Source organism: Pipra filicauda, unplaced genomic scaffold (genome assembly GCF_003945595.2).
Source record: "Pipra filicauda isolate LSUMZ 115617 unplaced genomic scaffold, ASM394559v2 scaffold462_size518177_pilon, whole genome shotgun sequence".
Taxonomy (NCBI): domain Eukaryota; kingdom Metazoa; phylum Chordata; class Aves; order Passeriformes; family Pipridae; genus Pipra; species Pipra filicauda.
In genome coordinates, this window is record NW_024104601.1 from 93,442 (window position 1) to 110,934 (window position 17,493).

Below are 17,493 nucleotides of genomic sequence, written 5' to 3' on the forward strand. Positions count from 1 at the left end.
GCCCCTCTGGGGTGTTTTTGGTGTCAGGGACCCCCTGGTTGTGCTGCAGCCTCTCCCCCTCCCCATTCCCAACCCCCTTTCCTGCTGGCCGGGGACATGGGGATGGGCTTGGAGCCCCCTGGGACCCCCCAACCACAAGCAGTCCGGGGTCCCCCTTGGGGGGTTTCAGTGCCTTCCCCCCACCACAGGGGGTCTCAGGGTCTTGGGGAAGGGGGTCAGGGGTCGGTACGGGGGCGGGGGGAGATGCACCAGGATCCCAGTTTTGTGGGTTTTTTTGGGGTGACACAGCGCTAGTGACCAAAGTTGTACAGGCAGGAGGGGGTCATGTGTCCCCCAAGGCACCGGGGGACCCCCAAAGCCATCGGGACCCCCCTCCCTCTGGGTTTATTCCTAGTTTTGGGAAAGGGGGAGACCCCCCCTAAGAAAAGCACAAGTTCCCTGATTTGAACTCTGTAAGTTATTGGGAGAAGGTTAATTAATTATTTTTGTTAATCATGTCTTGACGATCAGTTCCTAGAGGTCCTTCTGTGGGGACATTTTTAGAGAGAATAATAATAATTAATAATAATAATGATAATTAATAATAATAAGCCAGGACAAAAAAAAAAGCCCTTTTTTTTATTAAATCTTCCTCTATGCAAACCCCTAACCCCTCCCCTGGGAATTCCTATTTATTGTTCAGGTTTGATTTGTATGTCTGGGGAGGGTAGGGCCCAGTGGGTTGGAGGGGAGAGGGCAGGGTCTACCCCTCCCCAATCCCCCCCCCCCTTCCTGGTTGTGAAACAACCACGGGATTTTATCTCCTGGGGTTTTTTTGAGGGATTTTTTTGCCAGATGGGTAATAAAAGTCTATATCTGTACGTGGGTCTCTGCCGTGGTTCACGGGGGGCGAGGGGCCTGGTGATGGGAGGGGGATCCCGAGGGCACCACCTGGCACCACCCCAGCCCTGGAAGTGTCCAAGGCCAGGTTGGATGGGGCTTGGAGCAACCTGATCTAGTGGAAGGCGTCCCTACCTGTGGCAGGGGGTGGGACTGGATGGGCTTTAAGGTTTCTTCCAACACAAACCATTTGAGGATTCCATGAAGTCCTACCTAGGCACCCACAAAGGCGGAGACTCGTCTCTGAGGTCAGGGAGGAAAAGGTGCTGTTGGAGATCCTGGACAAGCGGGATCAGTGCCCAACCACTGAAGGACAAGGTTCCATCCACGGCCCTCCTGCCTCTGCCTCCCCCCACAGTGGGATCTGGATCCGCCCAGAATCCCCTGAGCAGCTGCTGTTCCCTCCCAACCACCCCAGGGGGAAGCACAGGAGCCCTCCCACCTCCCGCGGAATTTACTGTTTCAACAAACTTTTCCACATTTTTAGTGGGTTTTTTAGGAAACAAAGTCCCTGGAAGGCGGGAGGGGGACCTCCCTCCCTCCTGGTGTGACCCCCCCCACACCCTGGCCTCTGGCACAGGTGACAAGGGCACAGAGTTGGTGCCACAGGCTGTGTTTGTCCATTGGAGACGCCTCTGGAGGTCCCACTGGGGTGGCTCCGGGTGTCCCGTGTCCCCTCAGGTGTCCAGCAGGTCCCGCACGTCCGGGTGGGCCCCATCCCGCGGGAGGCGGCCCCTGGAATCCTGGAGTGTGGCCAGAGCCGGGCAGAGCCGCAGGAGGAGTGCACAGAGCTCACGGTGCCCCTGCTCGGCTGCCTGGGAGGGCATTTGTGTGACCCCCAGAGGGACAGAGAGACACCCCCACCCCCAGGCTCCCCACCCACCTTAGGTGAGAAAGGGGGCTCCCCGTGCCCCCCACCCACCTTGAGGGGAAGAGGGGACCCCCAGCTCCCACCTTGTGCAGGTGGAACACTCCTGTGCCCCCCAACCACCTTGTGCAGGTCATGCCATGGGAGGGGAGACCCTGTGCGCCCACCCCCTTTGTGTGAAAGAGGGGACCCCCTGTATCCTCCCCCCATCTTGCGCAGGGGGTCCCTCCCCCCGTGTCCCCCCACCGACCTTGTGCAGTGCCAGGGACAGGGGGACCCTCTTTGCCCCCTCCCATCCTGTAACCCCTCCACCTTGTTCAGTGCCAAGGACAGAAGGTTCCCCCCCGTGCCTCCCCACCTTGTGTAGGGGGGTCCGCCCGTCGCCGTCGGTGGCCGCGGGGTCGGCCCCGTGCTGGAGCAGGAGGCGGCTCACGGCGAGGTGGCCGCAGTAGCAGGCGCGGTGCAGGGGGGTGGCCCCACCGGGGGTCCGGGCGTCGCAGGGAGCCCCCCGCTCCAGCAGCACCCGGCACACCCCCAGGTGCCCGTTACGGCTGGCGTAGTGCTTGAGAGAAGGAGGGGGGAAGAGAGTGGGCAGGGGGGTCGGGACCCCCGGGACCCCCATACCGGGGCCGTGTACCCGCCAGGTTGAGCCCCCCGTGCCATCCCCCGTGCCCACCGCAGCAGGGCCGTGTGCCCCCCCAGGACCCCCAGACCCCCGTACCAGTGCCGTGTACCCCGCCCGGTCGGGCTCTCCGGGGTCCCCGCGCCGCTCCAGCAGCCGCAGTACCCGCGGCTCGTCCCCGTCCCGCGCGGCCGCCCAGATCCCTGCAGGCAGCGGGGCCGGGTCAGGCCGGGACCGACCTCCGGGGCTGCCCTGGGACCCCCGGTACCGGGTACTCCTGCCCAGAGCCCCCCTGTACCCTCCCGGTACCGGCACCTCCGCGCACCCCGCCGGTACCCCCAGAGCCCACCGGACCCCGCTCGAAGTCCATCTCGGCCAGGCTCTGGTGTACGCTGGGCACGGCCACCGGCCCCGAGCAGCAAGGATCGGACATCGCCCCCTGCCCGGGGCAGCACGGACCGGGCGGAGAGCGGCGACCCCCGGCCATGGCGCCGGGGGACCGGAGAGACCGGGGGGCGACTGGGACGGGGGCGGAGATGGACGGAAAGGACCGGAAATTGACGGAAAAGACCGTAAACTGACGGAAAAGACCGGAAATTGACGGAAAAGACCGTAAACTGACGGAAAAGTCCGGAAATTGACGGAAAAGACCGTAAACTGACGGAAAAGTACGGAAATTGACGGAAAAGACCGGAAATTGACGGAAAAGACCGTAAACTGACGGAAAAGACCGGAAACTGACGGAAAAGTCCGGAAATTGACGGAAAAGACCGTAAACTGACGGAAAAGACCGGAAATTGACGGAAAAGTCCGGAAGTTGACGGAAAAGACCGGAAATTGACGGAAAAGTACGGAAACTGACGGAAAAGACCGGAAATTGACGGAAAAGTCCGGAAATTGACGGAAAAGTCCGGAAACTGACGGAAAAGACCGAAAGTTGACGGAAAAGACCGTAAACTGACGGAAAAGACCGGAAACTGACGGAAAAGTCCGGAAATTGACGGAAAAGACCGGAAATTGACGGAAAAGACCGGAAATTGACGGAAAAGTCCGGAAGTTGACGGAAAAGACCGGAAATTGACGGAAAAGTCCGGAAAATGACGGAAAAGACCGTAAACTGACGGAAAAGTCCGGAAACTGACGGAAAAGACCGGAAACTGACGGAAAAGTCCGGAAAATGACGGAAAAGACCGTAAACTGACGGAAAAGTACGGAAATTGACGGAAAAGACCGGAAACTGACGGAAAAGTCCGGAAAATGACGGAAAAGACCGGAAATTGACGGAAAAGACCGGAAATTGACGGAAAAGTCCGGAAAATGACGGAAAAGACCGAAAGTTGACGGAAATAGCCGGAAATTAATGGCAAAGACCGGAAATTAACGGAAAAGACCGGAAACTAACGGAAAAGACCGGAAGTTGACGGAATGGACCGGAAATTGAACGAAAAGACCGGAAGTTGATGGAAAGGACCGAGGATTGACGGAAATCGAAGATTGACGGAAAGGGCCGAATGCAGCCGAGGGGCCCCGCCCCCGAGGCAAAGGCCCGCTCCCCCGCAGTGCCCCGGAGCCGCCGCCAGGGGGCGCCCGCGCCCGCCACTGTGCTCAGCGGCCCTTCCCGCCCCCCCCCGGGGGCCACCAACTCCCCCGTTATGGAGGGTCCGGCCTCCCTCCCCATGGGGGTCCCTGGGGCCACCCCTCCGCGCTACGGGGGCTTAAGGACCACCCCCACACACTTATGATGTCTCCAGGCCTCTCCTATCCTACCTGTGAGATCCCCAAGCCTCACCCCCCACCCAGCAATGGGGGTCTCAGGTCTCCCCTCCTCACTGTGGAGGGCCCAGGGGTCACCCCTCCATACTTTGGGGGGTGTAGGAATCACCCCCCACATACTTGGGAGGTCTCCAGACCTGTCCCCTCCTGGCTGTGGGGTCCCAAACCCCCATCCTCCCCTCAGCAATGGGTGTCCCAGAGCCCCCAGTCCTCACCCTCCCACCCCGGAGGGCTCAGGGCCCCCGCAGCCCCACTTCCCACGCCCTGGTGCCACCCCTGGCCCCGTTCCCAAGCCCCCCCCCCCTCCCCAGGATCCTGGTCCTGCTTCCGCCTGGTTTCCCAGCAGAGCCTCCCCGGGGACCCCCCCGTGCTGACCCCCCGCATCCGGGGGGGGGCACGGGCAGCCCCGGCCCCCCCGCCTGGGAACGGCACCGCGATGCCCTTTTATAGCCCTTTTATGAGCCTTTTTCCATGAGCTCAGCACCCGGGGGGGGCCCAGCATCCCTCCCAGCACTGGCTGTGGCCACCGCAGGTGTCACTTTTCAGAGAGAATTCGTATTTTCAACTCCTTTTATTATTAATATAAAAATACTCACGTATTTACAGCAAATAAATATATTTCGGTAACAAATAAATTACACTGGGAGGGTTATACAAAATGGGAGGGGACCGTGCAGGGGGAGCAGGCGGGGGGTTGGGAGGGGATGTACAGTCAGGGCTGGGGGGGCAGAGCCCTGGGAAGGGGGACACTGGGGTGGGGGTAATAGAAAAGTTCTCAGGAAGAAAAACCCGATCAGTTCAGAAATCAGCCCAAAAAACATCCTGGGGCCACCGGGGCGTGGGCTGGGGAGGGGGCTGTCCCCAAGGTCTGTCCCTTGTGTGGGACATGGTACCGAAGGCGGGTGTGGTGACCGAGGGTGGCTCTGGGGCCCAAAATGGGCACCAGGACCCCAAATGTGATACCCCAGGGTGAGTGTCAGGGTGACACTTCTGTCCCCAAGGTGGTGCCAGGGTAGGAATCCCACTGCCAGGGCAAGTACCAGGTGACAATCCTGTCCCCAAGGTGGGTGCCAGTGCCAGTGGGTCAGTCCCTAACACAGGTACTGGCAAACAGGCTGACAATCCTGCCCCCAAGGTGGGTGCTGGCACCAGGGTGACACTCCTGTCCTCATAGCAGGTGCTGGGGTGACAATCCTGTCCCCAAAGCAGGTGCCAGTGCCAGTGTGTCAGTCTCCAACATAGGTACTGGTACCGGGGTGACAATCCTGTCCCCAAAGCAGGTGCTGGGGTGACAATCCTGTCCCCAAAGAGGGTACCAGGGTGGCAATCCTGTTCCCAAGGCAAGTACCAGTGCCAATATATCAGTTCCCAAGGCGGGTACTGGCACCGAGGCAACAATCCTGTCCCCAGGGCAGGTGCCAGCGCCCACCCCACAGCCCCAGGCTGGGTGCCGGTGCCAGTCCTTAGGCCAGGGTGCCCACCCTGGGGTCTGGGGTGGGGCCCTGAGGTAGGTGGTGCCAATCCCTCCGGCTCAGACCGATGACTCCTCGGGGTTGGAGTCGGGCAGGGGCTGGCGCTGCTGCAGCTTCCGCCGCAGCTCCTCAGCCAGGTCGGCACAGGGTGGGCGCTCCTCGGCACCCAGTGCCAGCCGGATGTACCCGTTGGACGAGGAGCCGCGCAGGGGTCCCAGGTGGATGCGGGTGGGCGAGTGCAGGGGCTGCCCAGGGATGGCAGCGGGTGGCGAGGCAGCGGTGCCAGGGCCGCCGTTGCGACAGGTGGCGTGGCCAGGCACAATCTTCAGGGACCCGTCCGAGTAGTAGTAGCTGGAGGGGTCCCAGAGCTTCTCATCCGAGTCGGAGGCGGCGCTGGACACGAAGCGGGGACTGGGTGGCTCCTTGGGCAGCTCAATGGGGTACACCAGGGTGCTCTCGATGGCCTTGGTGCCCTTGCCCAGCTCCTCACGCAGGCGCCGCCACAGCGAGAGCACAGCGAGCAGCAGTACGAGGCACAGGGCGCCCAGGCACACGGCCAGCACCCACACCACGCCCAGGCTCTCCAGCGGTGCCCGCGCCTCTAGCGGCGCCCCGGGCCCCGCCAGCACAGTCACCTGGTACTCCTGGGTGCCCAAGGGGGCCCCCTGCTCCTCCGCCAGGCACCGGTATGTGCCACTGTGCTGGGCACCAGCGCCCGGCACCACCAGCGCCCGCAGCCGCGCGTCGCTCAGCACCAGCGCCTGCTCGGCCGGCAGCGCACGGCCCTCAAACGTCCACTGCGCCCGTGCCAGGTTGGAGCCCAGGCGGCACGTCAACACCAGGTCGGTGCCTGCCACCACCGTCACGTTCTTGGGGGTGAGGGGCCCTGTGGGGAGAGAGGGGGGTCAGGAGGGAGGGCAGGAAGAGCATGGGGGATCCATGTGGCTCAGGGGGGCTCACCTTGTTTGGCTGCCTGAGGGACGGAGCAGGCGCCAGTGTCGGAGCTCAGCACGTCCTGCACCAGGTGGGACCTGTGGCAGGAGGGGGTGCAGTGAGGAGGAGTCCTTGTAGGGTGTCCTCCCCCTCCCAGGGGAGCCCCATACCCAGAGAATCACAGAATATCCTGAGTTGGGAGGGACCCACAAGGATGAGTCCAGCTCCTGGCTCTGCACAGGACACCCCCAAAAGTACCCCCCAGTCCCCAAATCTCAACATCTGAGAGCACTGTCTAAACATTCCCCAATCTAAAATTATGGAATATTGGAAGGGACTCACAAGGATCATCCTGTCCAACTCCTGGCCCTGCACAGGACACCCCAAAATCCACCCTGTCCCTGAGAGCTTTGTCCGAACACTCCTTGAGCTCTGGCAGCCTTGGGGCTGTGACCACTGCCCTGGGGAGCCTGTTCAGTGCCCAGCCACCCTCTGGGGGAAGAACCTTTTCTCAATATCCGACCTAAACCTCCCCTGACACAGCTCCAGCTGTTCTAGGGTCCTGTCACCAGTCACAGAGATGGAGCTTCCTCCCATGAGGAAGCTGTAGATGAGGGATCCCCCAGCCCATCCCGTACCCGTTCTGCCCATCAATCCGGACACAGGTGCTGCCGTTCCGGCTCCAGGCGCAGTAGGGATCCCGTGCCAGGACACAGTCTGTGCACGACTGGTACCGCCCGCAGTCGGCCAGGGGTAGCTGGGCCACCTGGAAACGGGAGCCGGCGAAGAGCAGCTTCTACGAGGGCAGGGAAAAGGGCTGAGGTGACCCTGCCCCGAGGTGTCCCCGCAGTGCCACCCCTGGCCCCACAGCCCTGCTCACCTTCCTCCTGGCCAGCACCAGGCTCTCCACGGGCTGTGCCGGCTCGAACACCTGCAGCTCCTCCACCAGGTGGATGGAAGTGCCCAAATCCAGCGCCTTGTGCACCCACCCATCACCTGTGAGCAGGGCAGGTGCTCAGGGCTGTGCCATAGCATGGACTGTCCCCTCCGTGCCCTCCCAGCTGCCCCAGGTACCTGTGCCGATGAAAAGCACCTCATAGACGGTGCCATCCAGCCCAGCCACGCGATCCACCACCAGCTGGGTGAAGTTAGAGTCCTTCTTGAGCAGCAGCGGGCGCCCGCGCTGCGGCGGCACCGGCTCATCCATCAGTGGGTGCTTCTTGGCAAAGTTCAGGGTGTTGTCGGGCAGCTCCAGGGAGCTGGCAAAGCCGTTCTGCCGGTGCCAGTCCGTGATGCACTGTGGGGAGGGCATAGGGGCAGTGTCAGGAGCGGGGAGGGATCCCAGTCCCTCTCAGGAGGGCACTGAGGGCACCATTAGGAGCATGGAGGGATCCCACCCCCCTTTAGGAGGGCACCATCAGCCATGTGGATGGATCCCAGCCCATTTAGGAGGGCAGAGAGAGCACTATCAGGCACATGGACAGATGCCAGTCTCTTAGGAGGGCACTGAGGGCCCTCAGCCACACAGATGGATCCCACCCTTCCCCCCTAGTCCCCAGTGCCCACTCACCGCTCCGGGCCGGGGACTGGGCACCTCATCTGAGTAACGGCCCCACCTCTGCGCCTGCTCCCGGTACTCCTTGTAGGGCCCCTCAAATGCCTTCTTCACCTCCAGGATGTGGTACCGGCAGATGGCTGAGACATCCACGTCCCCCCTGCAGGCACAGCAGGGGTTGGGGCAGGAAGCCTCCATCCTGGGGATCCCTGGCATGCCACATCCCCCCGGACTCACCAGTGGGCCTGGAACACCCCAAAGAAGGTGGTTTCCTGCCACTCAGCCCCGGGCAGGGTGAACACGGCCTGGAGCCGGTTGAAGTGGAGCTGCTGCTCCGGGGCTGAACACACCAAACGGGCCTTCAGGAATGTCGTCCACTTCTTCTGGAGCGTCCGGGCACCACCCACATCCCCCTGGACACAGAGAAAAGGCCACAGTCACCGCATGGCACAGCCACCACGGTGACACCAAACTGGTTACAAAGGGTCTGTGCAGCAGTGGGGGAAGGTGTTGGACAATTAACTTCAACACAACAGTATTTGATCCCTAAATCAGTGATTAATAGTCTTGTTCCAGCTATTGCTGCCTTAATTACCTATATCAATGATTAATAAGTACTAGATGTCTTTGTTTTGGGAACAAGGGTTGTGTGTCAAAGACTGATTAGAGAAGGGGCACCATGACCTGACCATGTACTTGAGAAGGAGAAAAGATTCATCAGAAGATCCAGAACCATCAAAGGGAAATTTGGGGAATGGGATGTTCCCAAACGACCACCAAAGACCCTCAAAAGACCCTTACTCATATCCAAATAAATCCACGGAAATAATTAGCAGATTATTCAGGAAACACAATGAATATGTTACACAACGTGATGAATATGGATCAGTTCATGACTGTCCCCTGCTCTAGTGGGTGCTGGGGGTGCATTTGGGTGCACCCAACAAAGGAACGTCAGCTTTCCAACCCAAAAAACTGCTTGGAGAGTTCCTATCCCGGTTTTTGGTGTCCCTGTGGTGTCCCCTCCATACCTTGCACACCCTGGCCACCCGGGCCACCACCTGCTCAGCATAGCAGTCGTACTCCACCGCGCGCTCACTGAAGAAGAAATACACCTTGTCGTCATCGCCGGTGCTGCTGCCAGAGCTCTCCTGCACGAACGCTGAGGCCACGAAGTGGGGCTCTGGGGAAACACGGGGTGACACCGTGTGGGGGTGGGGGAGTGGCAGAACGCGCTCAGTTGGAAGAGACCCACAAGGATTATCGAGTCCAACTCCTGGCCCTGTGCAGGCCCATTCCAAAGAGTCACACCATGTGCCCCAGAGTATCATCTGAATGCTCCTTAAGCTCTGGCAGCCTTGGGGTTGTGACCACTGCCCTGGGGAGCCTGTTCAGTGCCCAACCACCCTTTTGGGGGAAGAACCTTCTTCTAATATCTCCCGACACAACTTCAGGCCATTCCCTGGGGTCCTGTCCCTGGTCCCCACAGAGTAGAGCTCAGCGCCTGCCACTCCTCTTCCCCTTCCCAGGAAGCTGTAACTGCAATGAGGTCTCCCCTCAATCTTCTCTTCTCCAGCTGAACAGACCACATGCCCTCAGCGTCCTCACACGGTTTCCCCTCAAGGCTCTTCACCATCTTCGTTGCCTCCTTTGGACACTCTCTAATGGCTCAATATCTTCCTTATATTTTGTCCCCCCAAACTGCCCCAATATTGCAAGTGAGGCCACCCCAGGTCAGAGCAGAGCCGGACAATCCCCTCCCTCGCCTGGCCGGTGATGTTGGGCCTGATGTCCCCAGGACATGGTTGACCCCACTGTCCCCTCCCTGTGTGTCCCCCATCCCTACCATTGAGCCAGGAGGTGAGATACTCCGTCTTCATGGAGTAGTGCGGGCCCAGGTTGCGCAGGATGACAGGCTCCGTGCCCAGGAAGTTGTTGAAGGTGGCTGAGTAGAGCTCCCCGTCTGTGAGGGAGGGGTTTTAGGGGGGTGGGGGGCACGGTGGGCATCCCCCTGAGCCCAGCAGGTGCCCAGTGGTGCCACTTACCCACGATGAGGCCAGTGTGCCCCTTGGTGGGGTCGTAGGGACACTTCCCTTTGCCGTCCTCAAATGCCACTTGGTCCAGGGTGAATCCGGACAGTTCCTGGGGGGCACAGGAGTAGGTGGGGGTCCCGACCCCCTGCTCAGTTCATGTCCCCCAATGCCCAGACAGGCCCCAGGCACAGGGATATGACCCCAGATGAACCTCCTGGGCACAGTGATACCCCTGGATGACCCTTCTGTGGACAGGGACATCCCAACAAGACTCCAAGGGCACAGAAGACACCCCCAAACTCCCCCTGCTTACAGGCACAAGACACTCCCCTGCCCACAGGGGAGTGAATACCACCCCTGTGGACAGGGATACGCCCCAGATGACCCCTTTGGGCACAGAGACACGCCAACAACACTCCAAGGGCACAGGAGACCCTCCCCAAACCTACCTCATGGGCATAAGACACCCCCCTGCCCACAGGGGCACCCCTGAATGCTGCCCCTGGCAAGAGGGACACCCCTCAGTGATGCTCTTGGGCCTCATCCCGGGGTACAGGGGTGCACTGGGGCCTAACCAGGTGTTGCCCCCCCCCCCCACTCACGATGTAGGTGCACTTGGGCTGGAAGGCGTAGGTGCCGCAGGCATAGAGGTGGGAGCTGTTGTAGCTCTGCAGGAACCGCACGTAGTTGAAGCAGTCGGTCTGGGGGGGTGACAGAGGGAACATTAATGGGGTGTCCTCACAGGGGGGGCCACCCCAGAGTGCCCCAAACCCCACCACTGCGCTCACAGCACCCACCTGGTTGTTCTTGCCCTTCTGCACACACTCAGCCTTCTTCTCCACCGGGGCTTCCCAGGAGATCTGGGGGCGCAGAACGGGTGAGGGGGCTGGAATCTCACACTCCCCCCAAAACCTCCCCTCCTTCTGAGAGTTCTGGGGCCTCACCGCTGCCTTGAGCTCCACGGTGCCGGTGGCCAGGGCGAACAGGGCCTCCCGAGCCCCCACGTAGAGCAGCCCCTCGGCCTCGTCCAGCGTCAGCGTCAGGTAGTGCGAGACCCCCCCGTGGGAGAAGCGCTTGGCTGCATCCCGCAGCTCTGCGGGGACACAGGACATCAGGCTGGGACACCCCAGCCCCGCAGGGACCCCATCCCAGGCGAGCACACCCATACAACCACCCCACCCACTGGAACACCCCTAAACTCCCCCAGCCCCATGGGGACCCCCACCCCGGGTGGGTGAACCCGCAGAACCACCATCCCCCACCAGAATTCCCCCAGAACTGCCCAGCCCTGCAGGGACCCCCACCCTGGCTGGGTGCACCCACAGCCCCTCACCACCACTGGAAACCCTCCAGAGCCCCCCAGCGCTGCAGGGACCCCCTGCCCTGGGTGGGTGCATCCACAAAACCCCCCTCGCCCACTAGAACCCCCCCGAGCCCCCTGGCCCTGTGGCACACAAAGGGCTCTTTGTCACCCACACGGACGGCGCCGGGCGAACACAGTGGCCTTTGCAGAGACCCTGCGGCCCCCCCCGGCCCCCCCTTGTGCCCCCCAGCCACCCCCGGGCCCTGCAGAAAGGGCCCATTGATGGGGCAGCACCAGGGCCCCCGGGTGGGGACGGGGATGTTGGGATGGCACGGCACGGGGGAGGCACGGGGACGGCACGGGGACGGCACAGGGACACGGCAGAAGGGTGGGGGTCCTGGGTGTGGGGAGAGGGGACAGGGGATGGGGTCTGCATGGGGACAGTGGCACGGCAGAAAGGTGGGGGTTGCAGGAGTGCAGACGGAACACAGTAAAGGAGACAGGAGTCACAGGCAGGGGGACAGGGGACATAGCACAGGGACACTGGCACACAACAGGGATAGAGGACACAGGGCACTGCCACCCCACAGGGACAGGGGAATGGGGCATGACATGGGGACACAGGGACAGGAGCATCGGAGCTGGCACAGCACGGGGACAGGAACACAGGGCACGGCAGATGGGGACACAGGGTGATGGCACAGCACAGGGACACTGTGCTGGGATGGGAAAAGGATGGAATCTCAGGATGCTGGCAGGGCAGGAGGACATAGACAGGGACGGGACAAGGGACATGGCACAGGGCTGGGGACAGGGGACATGCCAGAGGGATGGTACAAGGGCCATGGAAGAGGGATGGGACATATCACAGGCCTGGGGACCCCAGGCACCGGCACAGCACCAGGACAGGGAGCAGTCCCTGCATGTCCCTCCTCTTCTTCCACAGACTCCCAATTTTGGGAACACCGACCTGGGTGGGGGGTGTCCCACAATGCTGACAAGCTTTGGGGGGACAAGCCAAAGCCTCATGCCTGAACCACCAACGTGTCACCCGCTGTCAGCAAGGGACAGAATCAACACTCCCACCCACTGTGCCTTAGTTTCCCCCCTTTCCCCTCCCTCCCTGAGCCCCCCAGGGTGTCCCCCAGTACTCACCGGCATAGAGGACAGTTCTCCGGGGCACAGCGCTCCACGAGGCCCCCGGGGCAGTGACAGCGGTGGCAGCAGCAGCGGTGGCGAGGGCTAGCAGCAAGGCAAGGGCCAGCGGCCGGCCAGGGGCCATGGCGCTGGGGCGGGGGGGACACCAGGGGGTCCCTGGGGGGAGACACGGCCACGCCGGGGCCCCGTCAGGGCCACGGGGCAGCAGCGTCACGCGGGCCGCACGGGGACAAGGCGGCATTGAGGGAAGGGTGTCACGAGGGCCCCCCACGCCCTTGGGGGGTCCCCGACTCTGCCCCCCCCCCCCGCCACAGCCCCTCCTCCAGCTGTGACGAGGCTCAGGAAACTCGTCCCGTCCGCTCTCCCTCCCCACCCCACGTCCTGCCCCGGACCCCCAGGCCCTGCCTGGTGTCCTGGGGGCGCCCCCGCAGTGCCCCCCTCCCGCGCCCCGGGCCGGGCAGGATGCGGCGGCCGGGAATTGTTCTGCCCTGCCCGGCGGGAAGCAGGAAGTTGGGGGGGTCCGGGAGGGCCCCCGCGCCGCCAGGGAAGGATTTCCGGGAGGGTGGGAGGCCGGGAACAGGCGTGGGAATGGGGGACACCCCGGCAGGGTGGAGGGCTGAGGGTGCCACAGGCACAGCTGGGGTGCGACAGGCAAAGATGGGCTGCCATGAGCAAAGCTGGGGTGTCATGGGCACAGTCAGGGTGCTACAGGCAAAGCTGGGGTGTCACGGGCACAGTTGAGGTGCCACGGGCGTGGACAGGGTGCCACGGGCAAAGATGGGTCATATGGACAAAGATGGGATGCCCTGGGCAGGGCCAGGACATGGGCACAGTTGGGATGCCACAGGCAAAGCTGGGGTGCCATAGGCATGCCCAGGGTGCTGTGGGCATAGCTGGGGTGCCATGGGCAACTCTGGGGTGCTACAGGCATGGTCAGGGTACAACAGGCAAATCTGGAATGCCATAGGCAAAGATGAGGTGCAACAGGCATGGCCACAGCAGCATGGGCATGGGCAGAGTGCAACAGGCAAATCTGGGGTGCCAGGGACACGGCTGGGGTACAACAGGCAAAGCTGGGGTGCCACGGGCATATCTAGGGTACAACGGGCTTGGCTCTGGAGACAAAAGCACAGTAAAGGTGCCACAGACCACAGTCATGGCCAGGGTGCCACATGCACAGCTGGGGTGACATGGGCAAAACAGGGGTGCCCTGAGCATGCCAGGGTGCCATGGGCAAAGTTGGGGGGGGCCACAGGCATGGCTGGGTACAACAGGCAAAGCTGGGGTGCCCTGGTCATGGCCAGGGTGCCATGGGAACAGTTGGCGTGCAATGGGTATAGCTGGGGCGCCACAGGCACAGTCAGGGTGCAACAGGCAAAGCTGGGGTGCCCTGGGCGCGGCCAGGGTGCCCAAAGCGGGGACAGGCACCATCAGAGTGCAACAGGCAGGACGGGGTCCCCGGGGTCCCCAGTTTTGGTGCTGTACACCTGGGGATCCCACAGGGAGTCTGGTGTCCCACGATCTCACAGCGGTGCCATCCCGGGTGGGGTCTCATCCTGGGTAGGGGGTCCCTGTGGCAGTGCCAACCCAAGGAGTCTCCACAATGGTCCCATCCCAGGGGGGTCTCCACGACGGTGCCACCCGGGGGTCCCATCCCAGATTGGGGGGTCCCTATTTGCAGCGCCAGCCACGATGCTCCCATCCCGGGGTTCCCCACGGCACCCGCGGGTGAGGGCCCCTCCCGCGCACCAGTTGCCGGTACTGGGGGGGCAGTTCCCGTTGCACCGACGGCTCCCGGCAGAAGGGACGTCCCCGTTACCGACGGGGGGTCCCGGTCCCCCCACGAGCAGGGGGAGCCGGTGCCGATGGCCGGTACCGGGCGGAACAAAGCGCCTCCCCCTCCTCCCCCCGCCCCCGCGGCTCCGCCACAACAATACCGGGGCGGGGCGGGGGGGCCGGGCCGGCGGGGGGGGGCCCGCACTCACCTCGGGGCGCGACGGCGGCTCCGGGGGGGTCCGGGGGGGGCGGCGGGAGCGGCCGTGAGGGGCGCGGGGCCCGGGGGGGCGCGGGAGGCGGCGGCGGCTGCGAGGGGCGGTGAGGTGGGGGAGGGACGGCCCGGGGGGGCCCGGCTGAGGCGGGAGCGGCCGTGAGGGGCGGTGAGGGGGGGGGAGGGACGGCCCGGGGGGGCCCGGCTGAGGCGGGAGCGGCCGTGAGGGGCGGCGGCGGGTGCGCGCCGCGCGGCTCCGCGGGGACACGCCCCCGCAGTGACGTCACGTGCGGAGCCCCGCGGAGGGGGCGCGGGTCGGGTCGGGTCGGGTCAGATCGGAACCGCTCGGGTGGGATCGGAACCGCTCGGCTCGGATGGGATCAGAACCAGTCAGGCCGTATTGGAACCAGTTGGCTCAGCCCAGCTCAGCTCGGTTCCGTTCGGATCCAGGACCAGTCAGCTCAGATCAGATCGCATCAGAAACAATCAGGTCGTATTGGAACCAGATGGCTCAGCCCAGCTCAGCTCGGTTTGGCTTAGTTTGATTTGGATCAGAACTAGTCAGGTCGGATCCAGAACCAGTGAGCTCGGCTCAGCTCCGCTGGGCTCAGCTCAACCCGGCCCAGATCAGATCGGATCAGAACCAGTTGGGTTGTATTGGAACCCATTGGCTCAGCCCAGCTCCCACAGCACCCCCATCATGGCCCGGTGGGATCAGAACCTGTTGGATCAGATCAGAACCAGTCGTGTCTGTTTGGAACCACTTGGCTCAGCCCAGCTTGGTTCAGTTGAGCTCTACTCAGCTCTGCTGAGGTCTGATCACAACCAGTTGGATCAGATTGGAACCAGTCAGCTCAGCTCAGCTTGGCTGGGCTTGGCTCAGTTTAACCTGGCTTTGCTCAGCCAGGTTTGGATCGGGTCAGATTGGGTTGGATTGCATGGGAAACAGTCGGCTCAGATTGGATCAGAACCAGTTGTGTCAGATTGGAACTAGCCGGGTCGGCTTAGCTTGGCTCACCTCAGTTCAGTTCAGCTCGGCTCAGTTTAACCTGGTCTTGCTTAGCCCAGGCCTGGCTCAGCTTGGTTCAGCTCAGTTCAACCAGGCTCAACTCAGTCCAGTTTGGGGTGTCCTGGTTTGGCTCAGTCCAGTTCAAGTCACCTTAACCAGGCTCAGCTCAGCCTAGTTTGGTTCAGCCCAGCTTGGTTTAACCCCATTTGGCTCAGCCTGACTCCCTGTGAGTGGGCACAGGGGTCACCAAGAGAGGCACGGGGACATTTTGGGGTGCCCCACGTCACCCACACCCCACCGAGGGGGGTCCCACCTCCTGGTCAGCCTCTTCTGGGTCCCTCTGGGCTGTGCCAGCACTGGAAACCATCCCAAGAGGTGGTTCAGGGCTGGACCTCCTGGCAGGTTCCCCCTATATGGTGCCACCGACTGTGCCCATGCCCTGGGGGTGGCCTCGTGTCCGGTGGCTCCCACAGCAGCTCCAGCATGGCCTGGAAAAATTCCCTGGGGAGAGGGACAAGAGGTGAGGGAGGGGCCAGTGTGTGCCCACGTGCCTGTCCCTGATGCCACCCCCAGTGCTGCTGTGGCCCCAGTGCCATCCCTGGTGCCACCCACTGGTGTCATGGTCCTGGTGCCATTCCCGGTGCCATCCCCAGCCCTGGTGCCCCTGGTGAGCGTGGCGAGGGGACAGTGCCAGCAGCTGGGCCATGCCTGCTTTGTGTCTGCACAACCGGCTGGAATAAAGGAATTAGAGCAGCCGCCTCCCGGCCCTGGCACGGGGCCCTGGCAGCTCCTGCCACCCTCCCGCGGGTGGCACAGGCCGATGGCATCCCACTGGACACAGCACTGTGGGCATGGGTGAGTTTGGCCCAGCTGGGACCTGACTGGGACACCTGCCCAGTAATCCTGCCCGGGGTCCATGCCCAGGGTACTTTTCCTGGATACCTGCCCAGGGTCCCTGCCCAGAGTCCTTGCCTGGGTACCTGCCCAGGATGCTTTCCCAGGATCCCTGCCCAGGAATCCTGCCTGTGGTATTTGCCCGGGATCCCTGCCCAGGATACCTTTACAGGGTCCCTGCCTAGGATACTTTCCTGGAGTACCTGCCTGGGCAAGGGTGAGGGAGGAGAGGAGGACGATGAGCTCCAGGTGGGCACTGTGGATGTGGTGGCACAGCTGGGTGACCCCCAGGAACTGGAGGGGGAAGGTGCCGTGTCACCGAGGGGCCTCAAAACCCCCGTGGTGATGTCCCCGCTAGGGCAGGGCCAGGCTGGCATGGCCGGCGGGCACCACTCCAGGCGCTGGCATTGGCACTGCTCCACTAATTAGCGGGGCAGAGATAACGAGGGCGCAGCGTCCGCGGCATGCGTGGGGCACCCACGGGGCACACAGCACCAGGCCGTGGCACCGGGAGCAGGACAGACGCCTGGGAGGAGCAGAGGGGCTGGCGGGGGCTGGCGGGGGCTGGCAGGGTGGGCAGCATCTCGCGAGGCCCTCACGCGTCCCCTCACCGCGGAACGGGCAGGGCCAGGAGCAGGTGGCGTGGCTTACTCGGGAACAGCCAATAGGAAGCGGTGAACGGAGAGCTGACCCCGTCCCTGCCCCGCCCCTGCGTTTTCAAACTCTCCGCCCCACCCACACATCTGCTGGCCAGTCAGAGCGCGGCGGGCGAGCAGTTAAACCAATCATAGCCATTTCTCTGTGCCGGGGGGCGGGGTGTAGCCCGCACCAACCAATCAGAGTGGGGTGGGCGCAGCCTTGCGCTCCCGGGGTGCGGACGCTTTTCCGGGTCAGGCGGAAACGGCGGCGCGACCCGGAAGTTCCGGCGCGGCGGCGGCGCGGCCTCGTCCGGCCCCGGCTCCGGTTCTGACCCTGGTCCCGGCCTCGGCCCCCATCTCGGCCCCACT

General features: G+C 63.1%; 2 protein-coding genes across 3 annotated transcripts; both read right to left on the minus strand.

The window, feature by feature from the left end:
- Window positions 1–604: 604 nt before the first annotated feature.
- On the minus strand, window positions 605–3,018 carry ANKRD39 (ankyrin repeat domain 39). Its single transcript, XM_027746737.2, has 4 exons — window positions 2,724–3,018; window positions 2,469–2,572; window positions 2,106–2,309; window positions 605–1,694 (listed from the first exon to the last, which is right to left on the minus strand). The coding sequence occupies exons 1-4, from the start codon at window positions 2,854–2,856 to the stop codon at window positions 1,557–1,559; spliced, it is 579 nt and encodes a 192-aa protein (XP_027602538.1). The 5' UTR covers window positions 2,857–3,018; the 3' UTR covers window positions 605–1,556.
- Window positions 3,019–4,698: 1,680 nt separating this feature from the next.
- Window positions 4,699–14,959, minus strand: SEMA4C (semaphorin 4C). 2 transcript variants are annotated; one of them, XM_039386055.1, is made up of 15 exons: window positions 14,582–14,959; window positions 12,594–12,752; window positions 11,080–11,228; window positions 10,933–10,995; window positions 10,738–10,836; window positions 10,148–10,244; window positions 9,949–10,065; window positions 9,134–9,285; window positions 8,340–8,515; window positions 8,118–8,262; window positions 7,622–7,844; window positions 7,428–7,543; window positions 7,186–7,343; window positions 6,575–6,645; window positions 4,699–6,500 (listed from the first exon to the last, which is right to left on the minus strand). In XM_039386055.1, exons 2-15 carry the CDS (start codon window positions 12,718–12,720, stop codon window positions 5,674–5,676), a joined length of 2,520 nt encoding a protein of 839 aa, XP_039241989.1. In that variant the 5' UTR covers window positions 12,721–12,752; window positions 14,582–14,959; the 3' UTR covers window positions 4,699–5,673. The 2 variants fall into 2 exon arrangements, with proteins under 2 accessions (XP_039241989.1, XP_027602540.2); XM_027746739.2 differs by lacking the exon at window positions 14,582–14,959 and having other exon boundaries at window positions 12,594–12,952.
- Window positions 14,960–17,493: the final 2,534 nt, after the last annotated feature.

What these genes read in the sequence shown, in the direction of transcription:
- ANKRD39 (XM_027746737.2), bottom strand. Translation starts at nt 2,856, where the DNA reads ATGGCCGGGGGTCGCCGCTCTCCGCCCGGTCCGTGCTGCCCCGGGCAG. An exon ending in CGAGATGGACTTCGAGCGGG is followed by an intron (nt 2,573 to 2,723) that starts GTCCGGTGGGCT and finishes CGCTGCCTGCAG; the next exon opens with GGATCTGGGCGGCCGCGCGG. An exon ending in GGCGGACCCCCCTACACAAG is followed by an intron (nt 1,695 to 2,105) that starts GTGGGGAGGCAC and finishes ATGCCCTCCCAG; the next exon opens with GCAGCCGAGCAGGGGCACCG.
- SEMA4C (XM_027746739.2), bottom strand. Translation starts at nt 12,837, where the DNA reads ATGCCGCCTTGTCCCCGTGCGGCCCGCGTGACGCTGCTGCCCCGTGGC. An exon ending in AGCCCAAGTGCACCTACATC is followed by an intron (nt 10,245 to 10,737) that starts GTGAGTGGGGGG and finishes TGTGCCCCCCAG; the next exon opens with GAACTGTCCGGATTCACCCT. An exon ending in CCCTCAGGCAGCCAAACAAG is followed by an intron (nt 6,501 to 6,574) that starts GTGAGCCCCCCT and finishes CTCTCCCCACAG; the next exon opens with GGCCCCTCACCCCCAAGAAC.